This window comes from Mus caroli, unplaced genomic scaffold, assembly GCF_978045245.1.
Source record: "Mus caroli unplaced genomic scaffold, Mus_caroli_1 scaffold_11, whole genome shotgun sequence".
Taxonomy (NCBI): Eukaryota; Metazoa; Chordata; class Mammalia; order Rodentia; family Muridae; genus Mus; species Mus caroli.
The window spans coordinates 115,050,900-115,078,796 of NW_028227266.1; the positions used below are offsets into that span (position 1 = coordinate 115,050,900).

At 46.0% G+C, this 27,897-nt stretch overlaps 1 protein-coding gene across 2 annotated transcripts in view; it reads right to left on the reverse strand.

Annotated features, from left to right (window-relative positions):
• Tgfbr2 (transforming growth factor beta receptor 2) overlaps positions 1–27,897 on the reverse strand; it is an 87,451-nt gene that overhangs the window by 49,444 nt on the left and 10,110 nt on the right. Inside the window, exon 2 of one of the 2 annotated variants that reach the window (XM_021172343.3) lies at positions 20,708–20,782. The exons of the other annotated variant lie outside the window; for it this stretch is intronic. Within the exon in view, the coding sequence (XP_021028002.1) occupies positions 20,708–20,782 (75 nt within the window). The remainder of the gene's footprint in view (positions 1–20,707; positions 20,783–27,897) is intronic. 2 annotated transcript variants of the gene reach the window in all.

The window sequence follows — 27,897 nt, forward strand, 5'->3', positions numbered from 1 at the left end:
CCCTCAGGGGAAATATTGAATCTGCAGGTGTAGCTCGTGCACAAGCTCACAGAGCTGTGGGGGTCGGTGTGTCAGACATTCATAGGGCAGACTAGAAGTATGGAAACCAGACAGGAACTCATGATGAAGTTTCTGGTCAGAGTTCTTCCCCAGGAAACTCCAGTGCTCGCTCTTGTAGTGTACCACAGAGTCACATGATCAATGGTAACCTCCTTTGGTTAAAAGCAATGAACTACAGCTGCCAATTGTATATGCAGAATATCTTCATAGCAGTGCCAGGACTAAGGTTTCATTAAAAAGCTGAATGTGGGATAGAGAGACTTAGAGACTATAGCTCAGAATGGATTTTAATCCTCAGTCCCCATGACAAGAAAGAAAGAAAGAAAGAAAGAAAGAAAGAAAGAAAGAAAGAAAGAAAGAAAGAAAGAAAGGAAGGAAGGAAGGAAGGAAGGAAGGAAGGAAGGAAGAAAGGAAGAAAGGAGGGAGGGAAGGGAGGAGGGAGGGAGCTGGGCATAGCAGTGCAATTGGAAGGTGGACACAGGCATATTCTTGGAGTCTGCTGGCCAGTCAGCATAGCTGACTTATTTGGCAAGCTCCAACTAGTGAGGGACCCTGTTCTAAATAATATATATATATTAAAGATGAATGTTTGTCACCTGAGGAATGACACCTGATATTGCCCTCTGGTTTACACACACACACACACACACACACACACACACACACACACACACACTTTACACCCAGCTCTGTACACTCAACCCATCCATCCACCTAGCAAGTCTGATATTATTCTTATCTGAGGTAGAGGGTCACTGCACGCAGCAGGGAGACCCACCATTTCCCCTTTTCTCTGTGGGTTTTAGAGCTGGCAAAATGGAAGGCTGCTTTCCTTGCTTTTCACACAGCATGTCTCCTCCTACAGCTCTTTCCATCTGCTTTCTCTTAGACTTGGCCTCTTAAGTGATCGCAGGCCCAGAGGCCAGCTCGCCATCTGGGCCCACGCTGAAAGACTCGATCTCGGAACGGGTTTTAATTGCAGCTGGCATTTCAGAGTCAGACACCCAAGCCACCATCTGGCAGACAGCGATGTGGTTTGCCATGCCGGCAGCTAACACCCACGGCTCAGGAGACCAGGTGGGACCAGCCCACTGGCCTGTCACATGGCCACCCCCCCAGAACAAAGAAGCAAGTCTGTGGGAATCAAAAGTTCCCACTCCTACACAATATGGAAGACAATTACTGCAAGCCGTCCAACAGATGCAAAAATGCTTCCTAACTGAGTTTCAGGGTTTTAAAAAAAAATGTTGTGACTCCACTTCCTTGAGTCATTAAAGTATTTTGCCATGGGAGAGTGAAGCTAATGTCTCCAGGAGGCAATGTCTTATGGTCCCTGGGCATCGGTGCTAGACAGCGCTTACTCAGCTTACTGTGAAATCACAGAGGCTGAGGAAGGTGACAGTGGTCACTGTACTTTATTAAATGGGCTGTGGAGATAGTAGTGTTTGGTCAACAAAGTGTTTGCCTTGCAAGGCATGAGGACCCGAGTTCAATCCCAAAGCCCACGTCAAAAGCCAGAAGTGGCACACTCTTGTAATCCCAGTGCTAGGAGGGAAAGACAGGAGGATGCCTGTGACTTGCTGGCAGTTGGCACAGCCTACTTGGTGATCTCCAGGTCTGTGAGAGACACTGTCTAGAAAAAGAGGGGTGACATTCTCCCAGAATGTGATCTGGGGTCATTCTCCACTCCCAACATATCCACACAAGCACGCAGTCATAGTCAAGGCACTTCATTAGCACTTTATTAAAACCTGTCAAAGATGACCAAGTTCATGCTCTGAACTCTACTTGCAATGCCTTGTGTTTCCTGCTCGGTAACTACAACAACTTCAACAATCAGTGAAAGAATCAGGGTCACTAGAAATGCCTGGCCCACGGGGGCTCTTCTTCCTCTTCCCTCTTGCTGAGAAAAGAAAAAAAAATATGGTGGTGGTTTCTGTTCTTGTCATCGGAGAGTGAGGACTTAATGACAGAGCCCCTGAACTTCAGGATGACAGAGACAAACACAGACAACAGTGGGCTCTGGCTTCCCTGGCTTGCTCTGACGAAGATCATTCAAGTCTGGCATGGTATGAACCTCACTTGCAATCCCAAAATCTGAGAGGCTGAGGCAGGAGGATTGAAGACAGCCTGAGCTACATTTGAAGACCCTAGTTCAAAAATGTTTTTGAAAGGAAAGAGAAGCTCGGCACATGCCTTTAATCCCAGCATTTGGGAGGCAGAGGCAGGCGGATTTCTGAGTTCGAGGCCAGCCTGGTCTACAGAGTGAGATCCAGGACAGTCAGGACTACACAGAGAAACCCTGTCTCGAAAAAACCAAAACAAACAAACAAACAAAACAACAACAACAAAAGGAAAGAGAGAGAAAGATGGGTACAGAGGGAAGGAAATGGAAGAGGGGGAGCTGAAGGGACAGAGACAGAGACAGAGAAAATAAATAAGATGAAAGAGGGAGAGATGAAGAAAGAAAAGAGGAGCAGGTCAGATCCTGCAGTGAGCCAGCTAAGATGTGGGGCACAAACACTCTCCGGTCAGGTGTAAGTCTGTATTCGCTCTGGAGAGTCTACCTTATCTATGTAGCTCCTCTGACAGCTGTACTGCCCTGTCACAGCAGCAAGTACAAGGCCCACACGAACAGTAGCGCAGAGCGGTCCAAAGCTGGACTGCCCGAGCTACTGAGCTACTGCACCCAGGAAAAGCAGCCAAACGCAGATGGGGTTCAGAGTGGACACATGCGCAGGATCGCTCCCCGGGCCCACCCCACCTCCCACCTCTCTGCTGCAGGAAGCTTCTATTCCTTGGACTGTGCGCATGCGCTGGGTGTCCTCATACTTATGGCAAGTTTGGGTTATGGCAAGTTTGGGCAGTGGGCGGATCCAGCAACTTCACCCAAAGGCAAAGGCATCTTATCTAGCTGGGTCCTTGGGTGACAATCCCCAGCAGGCCTTGTCCCTCTCCTGGAGGCCATCCTGGTGCTTTAGGGTCGTCCACTATTCATAGGATTGGCTCTGGGACAAGTCAGTTACAAAAGGCAAGAAGACTGGAAGGAAACAGGAAAAGCTCCTAAGAGAAGCAGAATAGCCAAGACCACAGCCCCTCCCACATTGTGTCCATCACAGCCCCACCCACATTGTGTCCATCTGAATAGCACAGTTCACTATTCTGTCAAAAGATTTGTATAAACTCAATGTCTGGTTAAAATGTCCAAGTTAAAGATTGATAAATAAGCCACTTGTAGACTGCCTTCCTGTGGCTCCATGAAGAATTCTCTACAATCCATGCTGTTGGGCAGGGGCAGGGGCAGGGGCAGGGGCAGGGGCAGGGGCAGGGGCAGGGGCAGGGGCAGGGGCAGGGGCAGGGGCAGGGGCAGGGGCAGGGGCAGGGGCAGGGGCAGGGGCAGGGGCAGGGGCAGGGGCAGGGGCAGGGGCAGGGGCAGGGGCAGGGGCAGGGGCAGGGGCAGGGGCAGGGGCAGGGGCAGGGGCAGGGGCAGGGGCAGGGGCAGGGGCAGGGGCAGGGGCAGGGGCAGGGGCAGGGGCAGGGGAGCAGCTGCCTGTGAATGTACACCAGGCTTATGGAGCTAGTTCTCCGGATAGAGTTTGGCTGCGAAGGTTTCATCAACTTCCATTAATAGCTCATGAGTCTTAGTGCTCACTACAGCTCTTTCAAGAAAAAAAGAGCATAGGCACAAATTTATATTCACCCAGCAAGTAAATTAAGGGATTAAGTAATAATTATCTGTATTTCTTCAAGATTAATCCAATAGCTACTTCAGGGGAAACTTGGCTGTCCCTGAAGAGTTTAAAAATATATATTTGGCAAGGATGTTTTTAAAAAGACGTTTATAGATAAAACAAACTAGGTGAATGGAAAGGCAATCTTTTTTTTTTTTTTTTAGTCCCAAACATAAAATAACTAAATGAGTTTCATCTCCCTCCTTCCTCCTTAGCAAGCCAAGGAACTCCAAAACCTCCCCAGCGCAGATTCTTTGTCACTGGGAAATGAAGAGATTTAGATTCTCTAGGCACTTAAGGAGAATCTATCTCCCCCTCCCTCTTCCCTCTCCCCCTCCCTCTTCCCTGTCCCTCTCCCTCCCCCTCCCCTCCCCCTCTCCCTCCCCCTCTTCCCGCTCCCTCCCCATCCCCCTCCCCTCTCCTCCTCCCTCCCCCTCCCCCCTCCCCCTCATCTCCCCTTTCCTCTCCCTCTCTCTTTTGTCTCTCTACTGACACTTGCCTATCCTTTTGGTGTTACATGTTTACAAATCAGAATACCATAATGAGGAGGAAATACTAAACACTTAAAACACACACACACATGCATACACACAAGAAAAAATTTTTAAAAGACTCTTGGGAGTCTAGCTTGTTACTTAGCTGCTAGGGATTCGAACTCATGCCCTGGTGCTTGCCCACTGCACTCTTCTCTACTAGGCTACATCCCAAGCCTGACAGTGGCTTTCCTAGAAAAGAGATTGGACATTTGTTATCTCTTCACTCACTTTAGAGGGCATTTATTGCATAGTGTCACAGTGATTGAAGCCCAGGCACTCTGAGGTCAAAGACTTGAGGGCTGCTCAAGGTTCCTTCAGGGAGCTGTGATAAAACACTGACCAAAAGCAACTTAGGGAGGAAAGGGTTTGTTTCATCTTATGTTTCCAGCTCACAGACCATCACTGAGGGAAGTCAGGGGTAGAACTCCAGGCAGGGACATGAGGGCAGGCCTGTTTGAGGTTCCTTTGTTTGTTTGTTTTCTAGCATGCACTCACTCACATGAGAAACCATGGAAGATGTTGCATGATGTCACCAGCAGGCTCATGCTTATCTGGCTTTGCTACCCAGCCCGGGACTACCTGCCTAGGGATAACTCCATCCACAGAGGGCTAAGCTCTCCAGCATCAATTAGTATCAAGACAATCTCCAAGAAGCATGCCCACAGACCGGTCAGATGCCTCTAGTCTGTGCCTAGTCAACGAAATTAACTAGACCAAGGGCAATTCCAGGTTCCGCCTTGGACAGCATCCAGTCAGTATATTTCCTGAGCAATGACAAGTACCTTGGGGCTAAGATGGAGAACCTGAGAAGAACATGTGAAAATGTTCTAAGGCAGAAAGAAGCATGACTCTGCCCTCTCATTCGATAGGTAATATTCCATACAACAGTGGAGCAGTGTACCATGAGAAAATGATAGGGAAGAATGGGAAGAGGGGACTACAGAAATGACTCAGGGATTAAGAGCATTTGTTGTTCTTGCAGTGGTCCCAGGTTCGAGTCCCAGAACCTACAAGGTGATACACAACCATTTCTTTTTTTTAAAGATTTATTATTTATTTATTTATTTATTATATGTGAGTACACTGTAGCCGTCTTCAGACACTCCAGAGGAGGGAGTCAGAGCTCATTACGAGATGGTTGTGAGCCACCATGTGGTTGCTGGGATTTGAACTCTGGACCTTCGGAAGAGCAGTCGGGTGCTCTTACCCGCTGAGCCATCTCACCAGCCCATCACAACCATTTCTAACAGTCCCAGAGGATCTGACCCTCTTCTGACCTTCTCTGACTTCCATGACACAGGCATGCGCATATTACATAGTCCAAACACGAATGCCCAGATAAACAAATGTATCTACATCATTAAAAAATAATGCTAAGTATCTGTTTATAAATAGTTTTCAAGATGATGAAGAGCATGGTAAATCTGTCCCAGTGTACAAATGGAAGGCAGCAGTTTAAGGACCCTGACAAATGTTTCTGAAAGTTTGAACAGACAGACACATGCTACGTGGTGCGTTCAAGGTACTACACAGCATTCAACAGATAATATAGAATTGGCTATTATTATAATTGTTGTAAAGTATAGATTCTTCCCAGGCTCAACAGGGAGCTGTGCTGAGCTGGATTTCAGAGGAATCTCCTTTAGGATGCCAGCCACCACAGGAAGACCGATGAGACCCAGCAACAGCCCAGAGAAGCTTGCTCTTGTAGACGTTAGAGGGTTAGGGTGTCTGAGCTTCGAGAGCAGGGAGCGGTCTCTGAACTTCAAGGGGAGGAGTCTCTAAGTCTAGTTAGAGTTCTGAGGTGAGCAGATGAGCAGAGGTTTTAGATAGAATACAATTTAAGAAACTAATCCCATGGGATTTAGACTCTCTAGGCACTGCTAAATGGCAAGAGTTTGGAAACATATGGCAGGTTCTAAGAGGGAACCTTCTAGAGGAACCAGCCCCTTCTTTAAGTGGCACCCTCTGTGTTCAATAGTAAGTGGTGTGTTCAAGGATCTTTAAACCACCCTTCTAGAACCAAAGCAACTGTTTTGAACTGTTCATGGACTGGGTTGTAGCTCAGTGATAGAGCACCTGCCTTAAACACATGAGGCCCTGACTCCAATCCCTAGGTCTTTGTGTGTGTGTGTGTGTGTGTGTGTGTGTGTGTGTGTGTGTGTGTGTGTGTGTGTGTGTTTGATTGTTCATAACCACTTAAGAGAAAATGATCAACTGTGAGGCCCTTCTGTTGACTTCTTGCGCATTTACCAGGTGAGAACCAACCTGTCCATCAACATGCTAATTAGAACGTTGCTATGGTGACAGGGCAATAAGGCACCTTAGAACTGTGAGATTCTGAAATACCTAAGTGAAGATGCCTTGTGTACAGCTTGCTTCCTCAGAGACAGAACTGACACACTTAGATTCATAGCCAAGGGGAGTAGAAAAGAACTTGGGGAGGGTATCCTCAGGTATCCAGGTAAGAGGTGTTCTGCGCATCCAGATATATAGAAAACATTTTACAGGAAGGCTAACTGAGAAATCCTGCCTTCCAATTTGTTCTGGAGAAGAGTTTGGCAAGAGGGAAATACGGCTGGAAGTACAAGTAGAAAAGGCTCCAAACCCAGCCTCGGGTGGCTGAGCAGTTAGCTATTCAACTCTCTGCGTCTTTTCATGGACCAAACAGATCAGCTGGTTATGATAATCTTTAAGGTGTATTTGCTTTTGCAAAACATTCTCAGTCCAACTCCCATGAGCTAGGAAATCTACGTGTTTCAGTCCCAGCTAAAAAGAAGGAGATATTTATGATTTAGCCTATAGGGAAAGGGGAGACAAATTGGTGAGCCATGCAGGCATGAGTACCCAAGTTCTGAAGACAAGTGTGGTAGTGCATGCTTGTATCCCTATGTGGGGACGTGGAGACGGGCAGATGCCCAAGGCTTGCTGGCCACCCAGCCTCCTGAGTCAGTAAGCCTTAGGCTCACAAAACAAGGTGACGGAGGCCATGTGGCTCCACAGATAAAAACATCTTCTACCAGGCCTGACAACTAGAGTTCAGTTGCTGAGACTCAGGTGGCAAAAAGAAAGAACTGACTCCCAAAGCTGCTCTCTGCTCTCCACACACCAGAACACACACACACACACACACACACATACTCATACACACACACAGACAAGAAAAGGGACTGGAGACCATCTCTCGAAAGTGAGTAGAGGTCCATTGTCCTGTTTGTTTTGCTTGTTTCCTGAGACTCCCTCTCTTTTCAACTTCCATGTCCCCACCCAAGGCTCACATACAAACCCTAAACACTGCCGCTGAGCAGGCTCTCAAGACTAAGCTCGCAATGCCATCTGGGTGTCACGAGTTCAGAGGAAGGGAAATTCTGCCACGTGACAAAGGACCACTTTCCGTACAGAGGCTGTAGGCATTTCCTCTGATTTCTTTCAGGGCAGAAGAGGAAGCTCTAGTTCAAAGCACAGCATTTACTGTAAGGATTTCAAAGCCTCAGCCTTAGAAGTGTTCGTGTTTACTTGACATCTCTGGCCTCTGCTGGAGTGGTACGCAATGATAAAGCCCAGGCACAACTGCGTATGAATGTCTAGCTTACAAGCAGTGAGTTGATTCTGTTTAATGAGTGCCACACAACACCCACAGGACACCTTTTTGGTTTCCAGAGGAGAGGTGTGGTTTCGTGTCTTGCTCAAGTTGGCTCAGACAACAACACAGATGGAACTGTCCACTCCTGGGAAAAAATATCATTATTCCAGTCCTGGCTCTCCCATCTAATAAGGGTTCAATATAGTTTTCGTATTAAATTCCAGATTCTGGATTTAAAAAAGAAATTATTAGTTGTGTGTGTACATGGTTGGATGTGCGTGCCACAGAGCTAATGCAACTTGGAAAAATTAGTTTTCTTCTTCTTCCACCATGTAGACTCCAGAAAAGGCTAGGCAGTGAGCACCTTTACTCTCTGAGCCTTCTTAGCTCGCCCATTTGTTTGTTTGTTTGTCTGCTTGTTTAGTTTGGTTTGTTTTGTTTCAGGTGGGGTCTCATGCAGTCCAGGCTGGTCTTGAATGCTTTGTGTATCAAGGATGACCTTGAACTTCTAATCTTTCTGCCTCTACCTCCGGAACGCTGGGTCACTGGTGTGTGTACCTCTACCTTCGGTTTCCTGTAGTTCTTGAGCTGACTCTCAGAGCTTTATGTGTGCTAAGTGTGCACTCTACCTACTAGGTTACATCCCCAGCCCGTCCAACAGATATCAATGGAATTAAAAAGGCAAAACTGAATGTGAATCCCATCCTTGTATACCACGCATTCGAGCTGATCTCAGAGGCCAGAGATGCAGTCCGTTCTCAGGAAATGAAAGCAGAATCGGCCCTGTGCATGGCACTTGGCCCCGTATTCAAACAATGGTCATTCCTAGCAGCCAAACTCTGTTTGACAGGCTGGCCACAGAAAACAGACTGTGAGCTGAGATCCACTTGGGTTTCTGAGATAACACCAGGCCCTGGAACCTTCCCCTGCGTGGTTTCCAAGCAGTGGAAGGGTAAGGAGAAAGAACCGAGTTTCTGGCATTGTTCAGGCTTCAAGAAAAGACAGCCAACGGCAGGAAATGGGAAATGAAATCTGAGAATCTGACCTCGAATCAGATGTTTCGCTTGTTTTCTTACAGAGCGCTCAGAGGAGAAAGGGTGGAATGGATGGCAGCCTTTCCTGGGCTTTACTCATGGTCCTGACCCCAATGTCATGAAAAGTCAGCTTCCCCCTAACTCACAATGATCCCACTGAGGCTGGGGATTTAGCTCCTTTGTGCTGTGGTAGCAAAGCACCTGGGCCGTGGCGTTTATTAAGAATCCACACTGGGACTAGGGAGATGGCTCAGGGGGTCTAGGGCCTGCTGCTCTGTACCAACTTGAGAACCTGAGTCCAGATCTCCAGAACATACAAAGGAGCCAGGTGCAGGGGCCTAGCCTGTAACTTGCTGGAGGAGGGAGGAGCTATATACCAGCAGTCTTGGAACTCACTGGCAAGTCAGCCTAGCCAAGAGGCAAACTCTGAGTTCAGTGAGAGACCCCCACTGAAGAAAATAGTAAGCGGAAAGCAAGAAAGAAAGGCACCCCGAGTCGGCTTCTGACCTCCACACAGAAGCAAGCCCACCTGCACGCGCATAGGTACACATACAAATAACTTCTAAAAAATGTAAACAAATAAAAATGAAAAAATGAAAAAAGCATGTATTCCTTACAATTGTGAAGGCTGAAAAGTTCAAGGTGAAGGCATTGCGCAGGCTCAGTGTCCAGAGAGCACTTTATCCTACTTAAATGGTATCGTATTGCTCACCCTTGGAAGGGACCCTTGCTGTGTGCTTGTGTGTTGAACAATGAAGAGGCAACGAGGCCAGCTGGCTAGCTTTGGTCTTTTTCCACGGGACCAATCCCATCATATAGCAATGAAGTTTATAGACTCTCAGAGCTTTATGTGTGCTAAGTGTGCACTCTACCCACTGAGCCACATTCCCAGCCCGACCAACAGATACCAGTGGAATTAAATGTCAAAACTGAATGTGAATCTTATCCCTGTATGCCGCGTATTCAAGCTCAGCTCCGAGCTGAATTCTGTCAATTTCAGAAGGCCATAGTCAAACCAGTGGTTGAAAGCCATAGCGGCATGCCAGTATTCTAGCTGTTGGCACAGTGTAGAAGAGCCAATTACAGTAGTAATTTTAATAAGGAAAATGAAATATACAAAGTCTACAGGTATATTTTTCCAACAAATTGTTCTCCCTTTTTGATGTGCAAGCATGTGCGAGCATGTGTGTGTGTGTGTGTGTGTTTAAGGTCACGTTTGTGCAGGTACATGTGTGTTTGTAAATGTGTGTTCACATACGCACCCATGGGTATGAAGGACAGAGCATAATCCTGGTGCTTGCTCCTCAGGCAGCATCCCCCTGTTTACTTGAGACAGAGTCTCTCACGGGCCTAAAGCTATTGGCCTAGGTCGACTGGACACTGTGCCCCAGAGATTTGCCTGTCTTTGCTTCCTCAATGATAAATTCCGCCACGAGCTCTTTGTTTGTTTGTTTATTTGTTTGTTTGTTTGTTTTTAACATGTGTTCTGGGGATTACACTCAGAACCTCCTGCTTGCACATGGCAAAGGCTTCATCAACTGAGCGATCACCCCCACTCTATTTCAGACCTCTCAAGAAATCCCTTTCTGGAAGCTCTACCATCTGCTTAACTTTGACCTCTTCACTTGGATCCCCATTCAAATAACTCGCTCACTAAACCTACCTCATGCTGGAGAGAAGGAAGGATTCGGGGTTGGAAATGGAAAGCATATTTGGATAGGAATCGTCCTTCCAACCTTCACCTAATCGTCTTGTCCAGACCAGCTAGGCCACCTTGATCCCAATTCTTGCAGAGTCCATCATAAGAAATAAGCATTGAGAGATGCACACAGAAATGGCTAAAGAAATCCCTAGAGGACTGGGCTGAGGGCAGGAGGTGGCCAGCCACCGGCCGGCCGTCCAGCCAGCCACCACTTTGGGCACTAACCCTGTTTTTCCTTCCACTGAAATGTTCCCACTCCCGAGACCCTCCCTCTTCTTGCCTTGACTCCAATCTCTGCTCGAAAAAATAACTGTGACAAATGAGCCGTTCTTCACTTTTTTAACTTCACATTCTTGTGCGTGTGCCATGTTTTGTACACACATGCACATGTATGAACATACAGGGTGTGGGGAGGTCAATCTCTGCAGCCTTCCTCTCTTGCCCTCCAGTTTCGCTTTTGAGAAGGGGTCTCTCCAGCCCTGCAGCTCACTGATATGGCTAGATTCTCTGGCCAGAAAGCTCCAAGAAAGTTGCCGTGTCTGCCTCCTCAGAGGTGGGGTTTCAGGCTCTTACTGCCCTTGCCCAGTTTTTTGCATGTGCGTGCTGGAAAGCAGAACCCAGGTCCCCAAGCCTAAGCGGTTTACGGGATGAGGCATTGCTCCAGGCTATTCCTGATACACCCCATAAATAACAGACACCTCTGGCCAGCCTCTGGTCCTTTCCATTAAATTTGCCTCTGATTTATGACTTGAGTCTGTTTTTTAACTTAAACAGACTCCGTTTAGTTTCTGGCTGCACTCTGGGCATCTCCAACATTGGCTGTGCCGCCCTGGCTGGCTCTCAGTACACACTTGTTGATAATTCCTCCAAGACTTTTGAAAGTTCCTCCCATAGCCCATCTTCAGGTTCCAGGAAAAAATCCTTCTCTTCTGCCAAATTCATCTGATCTTTAACAAAACAAACAAACAAAAAAACCCTGAAAACCTATCTACAGTTGCTGACCAAGGAACCAGGAGATGTTCACGGTGGGGGGGGGGGGGGGGATAGGACAGTAAGGGGGGGATGATAAATCCAGATATGAGTGTAAGTAATTTGTAAAAGATAAATAACTCCAGGTTTAAGTAGCCAGAATTAGCAGTGGAAAGGACATTAGGTTAGAAGTCATGGTGCATTTTTTTCTTCCTTCAGGAGCTGACCCTGAAGGTGAAGCTGGAGCCAGACTCCAGCGTCCTCACAAAGGCCTCTGGCAAGAGGCACCTTCCTGAAATCTTGAGGTCAAGGGCAGGATCCCAAGCTGTAAGGCAGCCAGCATCAAACTACACTTTTCATAACTAAGATTAAGATAAGTAAAATCAGGCTGGGCAGTAGCCCCGTGGTAGCACTTGCCTAAGGCCCTGGGTTCAATTATCAATACTGCCAAAGTGAAAAAAAGTAAATAAAAATCACATACTTTCTATGTCACACTAGCCATTCAAAAGTCACATGTGAACAACAATAGAGAGATTTTTTTTTCAATCAGGATAAGACAGCTCACTGGGTCAAATGCTTGCTTTGCAAGCATGCAAGCATAAAGATTCAACCCCCATTGTCTAAGGAAGAAAAAGAATAAGGAGGAGGAGGAGGAGGAGGATCGGCTTCATGTTTGATGGTGATCTCTGTTAGGAAGGAGATACAGGCAGATTCCCTTGATGGCCAGCCTAGCCCAGTGTGAGACCTCCAGGCCAGTGAAAGACAGGGTTTCAACAAGGGAGCCATTGACTCCTGAGTTTGAATTCTGGCCTCCACCTGCTCTTACACAGGCATACACACCTACACACATGTGCATCTGCATGGGCACACGTAACAACCACGTATACCATCATTCTATCAATCAAAGAAATCTCAAAGGACCTAGAAGCCTCAAGTTTCGGGGAGATTGGAAAATGAAGACTTTCTGGGGGGTAGAAATGGCCCAGCGCTGTAAGCCTCACACCTGGAAGAAGGACCACAGAATGTTCTGGCCAGCCTGGGCTAACAGAAACAAACAAAACAACAAGACAAACTAACAACACCTCTTCACCCCTCCCCCCCAAACACACACACACACACACACACGCACACACACACACACACACACGCACGCACGCACGCACGCACACACACGCACGCACATGCACGCACACACACACACACGCACGCACGCACACACACACACACGCATGCACACACACATGCACGCACGCATACACACACGCACACACACACACATGCACGCACGCACACACACGCACGCACACACATGCGCACACACACACAAACACAACAAACAGAAAACTGATAGTAAGCAAGCTCCTCAAGAAGAGAGACCACAGATAAGATGGCAGGCTGGGAATGGAGTGGAATTCTGGGGAAGAGAGAAGATTGCTGCTTCAGCCTTGGGTGTCATTTATTCTGAAAGTTTGGCCCTGGGTGTTGGGGGGCTGGGGTTGGGGAGGTAGTGGCTTTTATTAGGTCGTTTGCGAGCTCTGGCTTTGGTGTCCTTGGTGAAGCAAAAGCAGAAAACAACTAACAACTAATGACAGGGATTAGCTCTCCTGTTAAACCTAAGCCCTGAGTGGCAGCACCAGGAGGTCCTGGTAGTGAGAGAAATGGGCCGAACTAGATCTGCAACAAGTTGCAACCTGCCAGGGCTGGAGTCAGCATGGGGCCTAGCCTCTGCAAACGCAAATCCCTGGCCCCAAGATAAAAGAAGGTTTAAAACAGGGAAGGCTTGCCAAGGTATCAAGTGATTCTTGTTAAGCCCCATTTCAATGACAGACACATAATGCAGAGCCCAGGGGCTGAGATTAAGTTTCCAGGCAAAGCCCACAACAGCCTAGAGCAAGGAAATTAATATTTCAGAGAAAACATTGGAGATATATATATATGCAAGGCTTTTTTGGAGGATTTCAGCCACAGCTTGCCAAATGCTGCCTAGCTCCCAGGACAGTACAGAGGAGGTGACCAGCTCTCAGTGGGGAAAGCCCAAGGCCCTGCCTGGGGAAGCCAGTTCTCTGCAGAACACGTTGATAAAAGCCAAGCCTGGTTAAAAGCAAGCATTCCTCAGCCTGAAACTTCCCAACCTGTCTGAGGCTTCCTTTCCCCTCCTTTCCTGAGTCTCCAGGAGAGATTTTTAAAGTTAGTATACAAAACTGTGGGTTTCACTATGGTTTTTTTCATAAGAATGGGTCACCATGCTGCTCTAATCTCTCCTGTTCCCTGGGCTCTCACCCCACCACCGTCCCAACCTTCTGCTTTTTCGTCCAGGATGAGTCTGCGCTGCTTATAATCACATAATCCTCACTAATGTGTGTGTGTGTGTGTGTGTATGTGTGTGTGTGTGTGTATGTGCATGTGTCCGTCCATGTGCATGCAGAAGAACATGCATGGGGAGATCAGGAGATAATGTTGGACGTCAGCCCTTGCCTTCTTCCTTGAGGAAAACCAGAGAGCTGCGGGGGATTCTCCATCTCATCAAAGAAGTACTGAAACTGCAGGCAGAGCACGGGCTACACTGCTGGCTTTTATGTGGGTTCTAGGGAATCCAGACTCTGGGCCTTATGCTTCTACAAGGACATAACCCCCTTGGCAACCTCTGCAACCCAACAATACTGTTTGTGTGTAAGCACATGTATATGTACATGTGCCTGTATGTGTATGTGTGTGTGTAAGCACATGTATGTACACATGCATGTTGTTAAGCATATGTGTTTGTTCATGTGTTTATGCACATGTATGCATGTGTAAGCACCTGTGTATGGGCACGTGCCTGTGTGTGAGTGCTTATGTGTGTGTGTGCACATGTGTGTGTTTGTGTTGCCTCCTAGCAAGCCCCAGTGATTCTTCATCCCCTTCTTTTCAGAGCACCGGGGTTAAAGGGCATGTAGCCACCACCACCCAGACTAGAAACGTGGACTCAGGTCTTCATGCTTACAAGCAAGCACTCTTACCCACTGAGTCCCAAAGCCGTCACCCCAGTCTAAAAGTACAATTTTTCTAGCCCTTCAAAGATGCTGACTAAAGTCCTACATGATATAAAGCACCCTGGCTAGACATTCCTCCAACAAAGCGGAATAGTTAAAATATACTTTTCAACCATGTTACTAGGAGCCTTAGATGAGCAGGCAGAAGCTGTGGACTATTTCAGACCATAGGAAGGGAGAGGAACAATGAATTTAATCTGTCCCTCTGCAACAATCAGTGCTAAGGAAGGACCCCATAGGCTGGAGAGAGACTTCAGTTAGTCAAGCTCTTATCAGGCTTGCACAATGACCCTCAGCACTTAGGCAAGAGCAGCAGTAGACTGCCATCCCAGCCCTGGGGAAGCAAAGACAGATGCTCTCAGGGGTTAGCTGGCCAGCCAGCCATGCCTAATGGAACCATCAGGCTCCAGGTTCAGTGAGAGACTCTCCCCCATATTTTCACCTCCCCCAAATCTCCCAGGTAGGCCTCAAGAACAGGAACCCCTGGCTTCCAGTTCACTGTGTAGCTAAAGATCACACTCTGATCCCGACATCTTCACTCTCCTGGGATTACAAGCAAGCCTGTGCTATCCCTCCCATTTTATGCCTTCCTGGGGACAGAACCCAAGGTTTCACACATCAGACAAGTGAGCTACACCCCATCCCCAAGGAAACCACCATTCTGTGGCTAAGTCACCAAAGCCAAAGAATTTCACTTCTTACAGGGCTCTGCTCTGAAACCTTGCTCATTTTTGTTAGCATGCCAATGAATGGGAGGTGCTGAGCCCTGCCTAAATACCTCGCCATTCCTGGGCACATGCTCATCTGTGCCCTCACTGGGGTTTGGCTGAATCAGTGTTTTTTATCTTGGCTTCCACATCAGAAGCATCTGGGGGATTTTTAAAAAGACTGTGATGAAGGCAGAGCCCTGCTCAAGCCAGTGAGCAGAACGCCCACGGGGTTGACTCAGGCAGTGGGATTACTCTAAAACTTCTCAGAGGAGTTGGATGTACAGCCAGGACTAGAAATTATGTACAGTTCAGCAAAGGACATAATGCCTGGGTTGGGGTGCTGGGAATGCTCAGTTGGGTTCACTCTTGTTCTGCACGCACAGAGGCTTGAATTCAAAACCCTCAATTCAAGATGCTGGTTATGGTGGTGTGGCTTGAAATCCCAGGCCTGAAGACAGTAAACAGAGGGTCCCTGGGCTTATGCCTTAGCCAGCCTACCTTACGTGGTGAGCTCCAGGCCAAGGGAAGACCCCGTCTTAAAAAGTAAAGCTAGAAGGCATTTCTAAGGTTGACAGAGGATGTTGTTCTCCAGCCTGCAGTAGAATGAACATACATGTACGGGCACACCCACCCTCACATGTGTATATTCAAATGTATATGTGGCACACACATACAGTGTGAAAGAGACAGGCAGACAGGCAGATCGACAGTCTAGACACATTGCTCAGCAGTTAAACCTTAAAAGCTGCTCTTGCAGAGGACCCAAGTTCTAGTCCTAGCTCCCATAACCATCTATAACCCCAGTTCCACCTGATCCAACACCTTCTTCTGAACCTTAACACCAAGCAGGCCCATGGTACACATACAGGCACACAGACACAACACTCATACACATAAAGTAAAATAAACGAATCCTTAAAAATTAGATAAAAAAAACACAGGTGGGAGGGAGAGACTCAGTCTATGCGGAGTGGTGAACTTGACAGACAAGTCCATCCTAGCCAGACGGTGAGAGGCTGCCTGTAAGCGCCCCACTTCCCTGAGTGTCTGGAGCACAGCACACTGCACTGGAGCAGCAGCTCCTGAGTTATATGCAGGCGTGGTCAGGCCCAACCCAGAGCGTCTTCCTAGGTGACTCAGCTTCTGATCCTGCTTGTGGGGAAGAGGCAGGTCGTAGAAAGACATGACTCCAGGGCCCTTCATTTTCACCGTGTTCTCTCTTCAAAGACAACTCTGGGCAAGCTCTTCAGAATAAGTTCTGTTGGTTGCTTGTTACGGTCTTTTGAAGGGGGTGAAACTTCTCAGCTAGGCCTCATGGTGACAGAAGGACTCAAGGAAATTCATTTGAAAAATTGGCCTCAAGGATTTCCTGGCAAAGTGGGACTTTCTCTTTTCAGTGTTTTCGCTGTTTGTTTGTTTCCATGAATGTGTCTTGTTTCAATCAAATCCACTCCACATTCCCCATCTCCAGCTCTTCTTAGGTCCTTCCCTGTCCCTGTCTCCTTTCCACCTTATGTCTTCTTTCAGATAGGTAGGTAGGTAGACAGACAGATAGACAGACAGACAATAGAAATGGATGGATGGGTTCATGGATGTATAGATGCCTTGATATAGATGTCTAGTTGGTCTTGTCTGGAAGCACGGAAATGTTGGACTGTGCATGGTAGCCTGGGCAACCTACCAGGGTCCCACCCTGGAAGAAAGCCAACTTTATCCCCCTCAGCAGTCACCAACTGTCTCTAGCTTCTCAATAGATGTTCAGTCCTGTGAGCCCCTACCCATCCACGAGAAAGATGAACGTCTAAAATGTCTCTTAGGCCAGCAAGATGGTTCAGGGGGCCAAGACGGTTGTCATCAAGCCTGACAGCTTGATTAAGCACCAGGCTGCATCCACATGGTAGAAGAAGAGAACTGTCTTAGTTAGGTATCCATTGCTATAAAGAGATACCATGACCAAGGCAACTCTTATAAAGGACAACATTTAATGGGGGCTGGTTTTCAAGTTCTGGGGTTCAGTCCATTATCATCATGGCAGGAAGCATGGAAGCAACCAGAAAGGCCAGTCAGTTGAGGAGCTGAGAGTTCTACAGCATGTTCCAAAGGCAACTAAGAGAAGACTGACTTCTAGGCAACTAGGAGGAGGTTCTCAAATCCTACTCTACCCAGTGACACACTTCCTCCAATAAGGCCACACCCCCTAATAGTGCCAACTCCCTGGGCCAAGCATATTCAAACCACCAAAAGAACAAAACTGATTTCCAAAAGTTTTCTGTTTGTCCTTTGACTTCCACATGCATGTATGCATTGGCTACACACATAAATAAATAAATAAATAAATAAATAAATAAATAAAACAATTTTAAAAACTAAAATGTGTCTTGAGGTCAGGAGATATGGTTCAACTGATAGAGTACTTGCCTACCATGTACAAAGCTTTGAGTTTGATCCCCTGGGTCCAGGAAACCAGTCATGGGGACAAGATTATAATGCCAGCAATCCCAGTACATAGGAGACAGAGGCAGGAGAAACAGTTGTTCAAGGTCATTCTTGCCTACATGAAGAGTTCAAGGCCTGCCTGTGCTACTTGGGACCCTGTGTGATAGCTATAATGAGAATGGTCCTCATAGGCACTGAATGCTTGGTACCCAGTTGGTAGAATTGTTTGGGAAGGATGAAGAGGTGTGGCCTTGTTGGAGACATTGTGTTGGGGGTAGGCTCTAAAGTTTCAAAAGCTCACACCATTCTGCTGTTGTGTGGTTTCTGTATGCCCATGTTTTGTCTCCCAGCCCCTGCTCCCAGAATAACAATTCTAAGACTCCAAAATATTTTCAAATAGTTAGGCCATAAGCTTTGTCTCTTCCCCAACCAGCTTATGAGTTAACTATCCCATTATTCTGTACTAAGTTCTGCCACATGGCTGGTTACCTGGTCCTCAGATTTTCTTTTTTCTGCTGTCTCTATCAGTGTTCTGGTCTCTACCTGTGTCTGTCTCTACCTTATCATTCCCTGCCCCCTTTCTTTCTGCTGGATGTCCCAACTTCTAATTTCCTACCTAAGCTCATTGGCCAATCAGCTTTTTATTAACAGGTGAGTGCTTTTACAAAGTGCACAAGAGATTATCTCTACACCATTGTCAGTCAGATTCTATCTGTCTGTCTGTCTATCTATCTGTCTATCTATCTATCTATCTATCTATCTATCTATCTATCTATCTATCTATCTCTCTGCCTGATGGTTGCTGTCTGAAGACATAGGCTCTCAGTTACTGCTCCAGAATCATGCCTACCTGCCTGATGCTATGCTCCCATCATGATGGTCATGGAGGCTACTGCTACCTTCCTATGATCCAACAGAAAATGGTTCCTCAGGTCAAAAATTGTTGTTCTGAAGAAGCACAAGGCTACACCATCATAACATAAACATAATACATTTTAAGTTACCACCTCCCTGTGATTTAACTTTCTCCCTTAGCATTTGTATTGACTTTGAATCCCTTAACCATTGAAGGGCTCCTTTCTGAAATGTTCAAATTTGTTGTTGCTGTTTGTACAGTGGCTTCTTCCTTAATACAAAAATTGTTATGTAAAAATGATAATTTTTAAGGATTATATAAAAAGGATTATCCCAGAAGATTTAAAAACTATGCAATCATTTTTTTAAGAAGGAAGTAACAATGAAATCCCTAAGAGTTTGAGAAAAACTTTGCCAATTCTAACATAAGCCCAGCCCATTAATCTAGTCATTGCTTGACGAAGCTCGACCTTAATGGAAAATCTCCAGCAGGAAGGAAGATCCTGAGGCCCCTCCAGCTCACTCAAGCCACAGGAAGCTCAACCTGCTGACAACTGGTAGAAACCGAGAGAATGGAACCACTGTCACCAGAGCTTGTTTAATTCATGTTTTTGACCAAAACTAAATAAAATATCATGACTCAACTTCTCCTTTTTTTTTTAAATAATAATACTTCTGCAAAGCAATCCATAGAAAATCAGTGGTGCCAATTAGCTCGATAAACTGACAAGCCACTCACTATCTGCTAGACAAGGTTACTCTTTTTTGTTAAGAGATTTCTTTTATTAATTTTATTTATGTATTTAATTATAACATGTGTGCAAGCACTCAGGGAGGCCAGAAGAGGCCATAAGACCCTCTAGAGCTAGAGTTACTGCTGTTTGTGAGGCACCGGACATGAGTGCTGGGAACTGAACTCATGTCCCCAAAAGCAGCAAGCACTCTTAACCACTGAGCAGTCCCTTGGGTCATTTTCCAAAGGGCATCCCATGCCCTTTGGAAATAGCACAGCTGAACACAGGCCATTCTACCTCTCCACTGCCATCTTGTTTCCTCTCTAAGCAATGTGATGATACACTAGGTATCTCTCTCATTCATGTTATACCTCTTAGCTACCTTTTTTATCTTCTTCACATCTTTATTCAGAGATTCAAGTTTAAGCAGCTACAAGAGCAGACCGAGTTAATAATTGCCTTCTGGGTCTACAAGGTGAAGAGCTGGAGATATTTATGTTCCCTTGTATGCTGGGCCCCTGAAGCTCTGAGAAAGTTGGGGAATCACAGAAAAAAAAGCAACTAGCAGACTGTTACCTATTTTCATTTATTTACTTATTTTGGTATTTTGAGGCGGGGTTCCTGTAACTCAGACTGGCCAGGAATTTGAACTTGAATTCTCAACCCTCTTTTCCTCCATGTGCCAAGTGCTGGGGTTCTAAGATTGTCCCAACACCACCCAGTGTGGCACACACAGCCTTTTGTAAGTGGCAATGTGTGTCCCCCGCCAACCGCAGTACAACCTCACAGAGCAGACCACACTAGGCCTGGTAGAGAGGCTGTCCCACAAGCCAAAGAAAGGAGCATGACTCTGCACAGTCTGAGCCCCACTAAGATGAGAATGGAGGGGCAAAACCCTGAGAAAAGTGTGACCTGAAAGAAGACAGTCCCTGGCATTCTAACTTTCAAAGCAAAACAGTCCCACCACATCCACCATTTAGCTACAAGTGTGTGAAAATACAATAGACCTGGGTACACATGTGCACAAGTGTGGGTCTGAGAATGGGATTGTGCACACACCAGTACAGTGCCCACGGAGGCCAGAAGAGGGGGTTGGGTCCTCTGGAGCAGGAGTTACTGGTGGTTACGATCTGCCCTATGTGTGTGCGAGGAACTGAACTCAGATGCTCTGTAAAAGCAGCCTGCACTCTTAGCTACCGAGCCATCTCTCCAGCCCTATGACCTTAGATTTTTATCTTAGACTTACGTATAAATTGGGATGCGGTGAAAGAACATCATAACTACAAACAAAAGAAATACGAAAAGACAAATCGAGAATACATTACAATGTTTCAGTGGATGGATGGTCCTATTACAGCTTAGGTGGATGGATGCATCTTTCTGGGCTTCCATTTCCACATCTGTAAAATGGGATGGAGAATTATACCCTCTCAGAGGGCTGTTTCAAGATTTAAAATAGCATGCAAGTGAACACATTTTCCAATTAACAAAGTCTTGCATTCTTGTAAAAGATACAGACTACTAGAGATGGGTATAATCAATAGGTTGTCTTCAAACTTGTCTGACCATAGCCTCCAAGTCTGGCTGCCGGTCTTTGCCTATTTCACTGAGAATAAAGTAATTCAAGTTGGTTCTCTGCCCCATTTTCCTGGCACTACTTTCCCATCTGCCTGGAGAAGTGGGATAATCATCTGGAACTTCGTGTGGTGTTGGGAATTGAAGCCCAGGCCCCCCAGATGCTAGGCCGGCATTCCACTACTGAGCTCCATTCCCAGTCCACACGATGACTTTTGTTTTTAAAATTCATCATTTCGTTTTAATGTTCATTTTAAATATTCATTTCGTTTTAATATTCATTTCGTATCTGTTCTAACAGTGAAAGGCATTAAATGTGTTCCGAGATTATATGGAACAGAGAAGGACACAGCACTGAAGTGATTCGACTTGACGGTCAGCTGGGTTGGATTTAGAATTGTCAGGAAAACGCAACTCGGGGTGTGTTTGTGACATCCCAGAGAGATGTCACTGGAGAGAGAAGACCCATCTTGACTGTAAAAGGCGATATCTCATGAGCTGAGGCCTCAAACTGAAGGAAAAGGCAAAGTCAAGCAAACATCAGCTTGTATTTCTCTCTGCTTTCTGACTACTGGGAGGTAGGGGGAGCAGGGGGCGGGGCCCATGTCTTCACCACCAGCATTGACAGGAGCCCAAACTGTGAGCCAAACTAAGCCTGCCTTCCTTAAGTTGCTTTCCTCGGGCATTTCATCTCACAAGTGAGAAGAGTAATCAACAGAGATGCGGAGCTCACTAACATCGTGGCCCTGCCTCGTCCCTGGCTATTCCAACAGAGTACGCACAGCCCTCAGGGAATGTGGTCCAAGCTCTGCTTGCGGCCAGTGCACTGTGCCTTCTGACCTGTCCATTTGCTTCTAACTTTAGGACCCTACCATTCAGCGAGCATAGTGCCAAGTAGTGGACACCCTGGCGAAACCACAGTGAAAGATTTACTAGAAGTGACACCCTCAATGACACTCGGCCAAGCTTCCCAGGCCCACCTGCTGATAAACCCTGCTACAGCACTGATGAACCACTAGCCTTGTATCAGAGGTTGTACATCATTTCTCATCTCCCTTCCCAGAACTTGTAAACGATGAATATCTAAATAAGTAGAGAAGTCCTGTGCTGTTTTGATTGACAAAACATGACTCACATAGACATCAGATACCTAGGCAGTTGCTCTTTACATACAAGGAGCCTCAGGGGATGAGAGATGGCTCTGTAAAGTGTCTGCCATGTACCCAAGAGGACATGAGTTTGGATGCACGACAGCCAGAGACAAAAGCTGGACATAACAGTGTTTACATACAGTCCTATTGCTGTGTGGGTAGAGACAGGAGGATCCTGGACTTGCTGACCAGGAAGTCTAATGGAGTTGATGAGCTCCAGGTTCAAAGAGAGGTTCTGTCAACAACAACAACAATAATATACAGAACAATAGAAAGAGACACTTAACATTAACTTCTGGTCTCAACATGCTTACACACACACACACAGAGGAACTATAACTATATACACATACATGCAATACATGCATATGTATGCCAAGAGGGAAAAAAGAGGTGGAAGTAGGAAGTTGTTATTGCACATAAGCAGAGACCAAACCAGTGGACTTAGTTGACGGGAGTTAAAGTTGTAGCTGTGATTTAAGAAGATACCATTGCACTGTTAAGAAGCTGGAAGTGCATGCAGCCAACTCAACTGTCACATGTGTGGCCCTGCTTATCAAAATGGGTCACAAACCTAAAAGTCATGTACTGCCTGGGTAGGGGAAGGATGGGGGTTCTGGTGGGGAGATAAGAGAGACTGTGAAGAGGAAGCAGTCTGAATACATGATGTGCATCACAGAACTGTCAAATAACAAAATCAATCCTCCTTAGGAAGAAACTGGGAGTTCTTCTGTGCCCTGGAGACATCCTAGTCCTTCCATTAATAAGTGGGTGAGAGGCGATCGATACTCTTAAGTTTGTGACAATGCCTAGCAACACCCTGAATGGTGCAACTGGTTATGTAATGACCACAAGCACCCTCACTAACATCATCATTAAAATCTTGGGAGAGAAATGTTTTCAGCAGTTTTAAAAGGTGACCAATGGCGGGTGGGTGGGTGTGTCTATGGTAACCCTTATGTGTACCATAGACACACCCAGTCCCCACTTCCGCACATCCCATGATTATACACACAAATGTATATCCTCACAGATACCATAAACACACACCAAAAATAAATCATTAATAATTAATTGATTAACTAATTAGGAGTCAGGGCATGAAGTATGCAATAGCAGAAAAAGAGAGGAGACTCCGTCTGACCTAGGCATGTTCTCATGAAATGGATCTGCGAGGCATTGTCTAGTGTGTGGATGAGGCACACAGAGGACTCTGACCTCAATGGGGAAGGAAAGCTATGTGGTCCTCAAGGTCTCAGGGCGAAAACCCACAGAAGACCGAGCCAAGGGAAATTCAACCGACAGAAATATGTAGAGACTGATTAAAGTCAAGGGTGACCATGGAGAAGCCTGGAGAGTCTTCGAGAGAAAGTTGGTGCTGTGGTTGCTTAACTAGAGAGTAAAGCCAACACCAAGCAGCTCTACAGTTCACCCAACAGGGCTCTGCTGTAAATAGTGTCTCACTAAATACCCCAAGGACTGCAGGTCAGCCTGATGAAGCGGTTGAGATTTGATACAACAGGAAGCAGCATGAAACAAGCAGTGGGCATTTTTTCATTCTTCTTTCTTTTGTCATATACAGTTCTGATGACAAAGGTTTTTTTTTTTAAAAAATGAGAAAAAAATTATTGGAAAGGTCAGAAACTTAGTCCTGAGAACTATTTATGGTGACAACATTACTTAACGTGTTTATCACAGACAGGAACTGAGGATGCTGGAGCATGGAAATAGGCAGGGTTTAAAGCTGCCTTAGGATTGGGTAAAGTACAGAGGCCAGCGAGCAGTGGTCTGGTCCACTCGGGGAAGGTTAAAGTCAATGTCCAGAGAGCTGGGCAACATTTAGGAAGTTCTTCCTGAGCTTTGGCAAATTAAGCTCCTCAAAACAAAATAAGAAAATTGGGAAAAGATGGGGGATAGGCCAAGGAGGGGCCTCAGTGGCTGAAGTGCTTGTCATCCAAGCATAAGGCCCTGAGTTTGGTCTCAGGGGCCCACACAATGGAAACAGAGAACTCTCTGGAATGAATTACACTCCTGCCTCCACACGTTCTCCATCCTATGTTCTCCTCTTCCACATGTAAGCAAAATAAACAAATGGATGTTTAAAGAAGAAAAAAATTATATTTACTGTGTAAATTATGTAAATAAATGAATCATTTAAAAGGCAGCAATATTGAAAATTTGAGAACTAACTCCCCAAACAACTACAATTAATTTGTGAACTTGTTAGGTGTGCACACACTCGGCCCTGAGTGTGGAGGGTGATTTAAGAGATGCCAAGGTACGAAGGGACCAGTGTGGATTAAAGTCTACATGGTCCCTTGCTCACCAGAGGGAAGCAGATGGTATTGAGAACAGCCATGTGGACAACGACCACAGAAGTCTTCCTAACAACGGTCATGATAAAAATAAGAGTGCCCAGCACGGGTTGAGAGGGTTGCTGCGTTCAGTTCAGAACCACAGAACCTGAGAGGTTCCAGACTGTCAGTCAAATGCTGTGCTTTGATTTTTCCTTTTACATATTTTGTGAAGCAGATGATATCAAATGACCATTTCCTCCAAGCATAGTGGTTCCAGAGAGTAAATGTGAATAGGATATATGTGTCACAAGAGAAACACTGAGAGCCATCCCTACCCTTGAAGATGAGAGATGGCTGTGTGGCTAGGGGCTTGTCTAGAAATCGTGAGGACCTGAATTGTGTCTCAGCACCATGTAAAACGCTGAACATGCGGGGTGCATTGTGGGTGCATTCTTCTCTTGGTTTTTTTTTGTTGTTCATTCTTTGTTTCTTTCCTTTACCAAATCACTTAGGGCATCCACTGGACTGTAGTTGAACTACCAAGAGCCACACTCTTGAAGAAAATGGATCCTCTCTACCCCCAGAAGCCATTAGGTGGTATTCATTCATGATGCACAGATGGTAGAGACTGGTGGGCACCTGGCCAACCAGGATAGTGAGAGACCCTGCCTCAAACACACGAGGTAAATGGTGTCTGCAGAATGGAAACCAAGATGTCCCTACCTTTGCACACAAGTACATGTGCACCTACATACAGATTTACACACACACACACACACACACACACACACACATTCACACCCCAAAATATTTCTATCCTATGTCTAACAAGAGTCTGTAAACTAAACAAAAATACAATTACAGGTCTCAGCAGCTCCTCCCCTGCCTTAAGAGAAGTCTAGAAGCTGCCAGGCCCTGGCAATGTCTGTCCCCTCTAAGAGTATTTTAAGGAAAGTGGTGGTGCAATCTCTGGGAGGCAGCAGGACACTAATTATACCCACAGGCTTGCTTTCCTCCCCCGAGGCACACAGACAGTCCTTGCGTCGAGTCATCTTTGAGATAGACTGAAGTCCTTCTCGATTTCTCTACCTTGGGAAAACCCTTTCTGAACATGTCACCCATTCAAGGGAGGATCAGAACCAAACACTGTCAGTGACCGAAGAAAAATGGCCTCACCACCAAACCAAGTGCGGCTGCCCTGAGCCAGGCATGACTTCTGGCTGAGGCAAACTTACTATGACCACAGTCTATCACTCACACGCCTGCAGCAGGGAATTCTCAGAGTGACCATGGTGATACATTCTTAATTTTTCTTTAGTAATAGTGAGTTAAAAACTCCAGGGAAACGGTGGTCCGACCTATGAGGATTTGGGTTGTTTTCTATTCAGATTAGTTTGAGATTTAATAAATGGTTTCTGAGTCAACTTTGGTAATTTTCTCTATTAGCATAAAGAATTACATGTTTCAGAGGGCCAGGGAGGTAGCTCAGTGGGGAAGGAACACAACAAGAGAACCTGAGTTTGTATTCCCAGAAACCATATAGAAAAGAGAGACGGCTTAGTAACTAAGAGCGTGGACCATTCTTGCAGAGGACCTGAGTTTGATCCCCAGCACCATGGTTGGGTGGATCACAATTGCCTGTAAACACAGCTCCATAGGAACCTGATCCCTGGGCACCTGCATCCATGCATACACACACACACACACACACACACACACACACACACACACACACACACACAGAGAGAGAGAGAGAGAGAGAGAGAGAGAGAGAGAGAGAGAGAGAGAGAGAGCAACAAAGCAAAAAAATCTCTTCTAGTCCAAGTCTCATCACAAATAAAAACAAGCCCCACTGAGCCAACATTCAAGCTGGTCCCCAAATGCCTTCCTGTGTGTTCCTGGTGCCTCAGTCCCCACTGCTGTCTGTGCCTCTGATCTTAAAATAAGGGTCAGTTCTGAGGTACCTTTCATTTAAGATCAAGGTCCTTCCTCATTGGCACAGGGAGGCAACTGATGAATGGTTTTTAGCTGAGCCTGAGGGTGGAGTGAGGGAAAGTTTCTGCTGAGTGACTCTAGTGAAGCCATAGTGCAGACTTCAGTCTCTGTTTACAGCTAGGGGGGAGGAGGAGAAGGCATTCGTAACTATATCTCCTAAGCCAGAGCGTGCACCCTACCATTAGGCACAGCTTTAGGTCTCGAGGAAGGTGATGTTTAGACATTTTAGAGGCACTCTGTTGAGAAACTAATGCATGATTAAGAACAGAACTTGGCTATGAGAGCAAATGCTTACTTAGAATTATTAGCACGGCACTATAAAAATTATAAATGCCACAAATAAAAACCCTTATAGAAAAACAAACTGTTGTGTCTACTTGTAGCTTGACAAACTTCTCTGAATATTTTTCTTTTTTTTTTTGCATGCTTTTAAATCATCCTTTCCAATGATCTTGTAATACCTTTTGTTGTAAGAAAAAAAGATTCTTCCATATTTCCTCTAAGACCTAAATCAAAACTTATCGTTTATTTTTTTCCAAGTTTATTTTCACTTTTATTTATGTGTATGTATGTGTGTCTGCTTGGGGATGTACCTGGGGATGCAGTAGCTGTGGAAGCCAAGGAAGGGTGTGAGATTTCCCTAGAGCTGCAGTTACAGTTGATTGTCAGCTCTTGGAAATATGTCCTGGGAACTGAGTGCGGGGGCTCTGGAAGAGCAATCTTGGAGCCATGTCTTCAACCCCATTTTTTAAACTGTCTTCATAATTCATTCTAGGTGGTGCCATATAAGCATTCTGGTTTGCCCCCAGGCTTAGGAAAACGTTCAGCAGGAAAGCAAAGGGCCTTGCAGGGCTTCTTAAATACTGTTTGCATTGATGATACTCATTAGCCACAGTGCAAGACCAGGAGCTGTGCTTCTACTAGGGAGGTCTTGGAAGTTAACTTCCAAATGCTTCATCGCAAATCTTCCACACCACGATCCACCTTATGTATCCTCGACTACGGGCTACAGACTTGAACCTCCCCAGGTCTTCCCAATATGGCACCTGTCTCACTAAAGCTACCCAATGTCCCTGGGTGTAACTCCTCCACCATTCAGCCGAGAATTCATGATTTGCAGGACACTACATTTTCACCTTGAGGTCATTGTTCATCAGGCATGATGTACAACGTACATGGATCAGGTCTGATTTTAGTTCACTAGGGAAATTAAACAGGAAAACATACTTGAAATGCTGTTGCAGCAGAAACATATCGAATATACCATTATTTCTCTTAACTCCTAGAGTCTCCCCTTATATTGACTAAGACAATCTAGACTCAGCACACCTAAGAACTGTAGGTTTAGATCCCCAAACCAAATCCTTTAAAAGACTTAACACATGTGCTGCCTAGTTCTTATGTCAACTGGACACAAACTAGAGTCCTTTGGAAAAAGTGGCCTCGGTTGAGAAAATGCCCTCACCAGAGTGCCCTGTGGCAAGCCTATGGTGCACT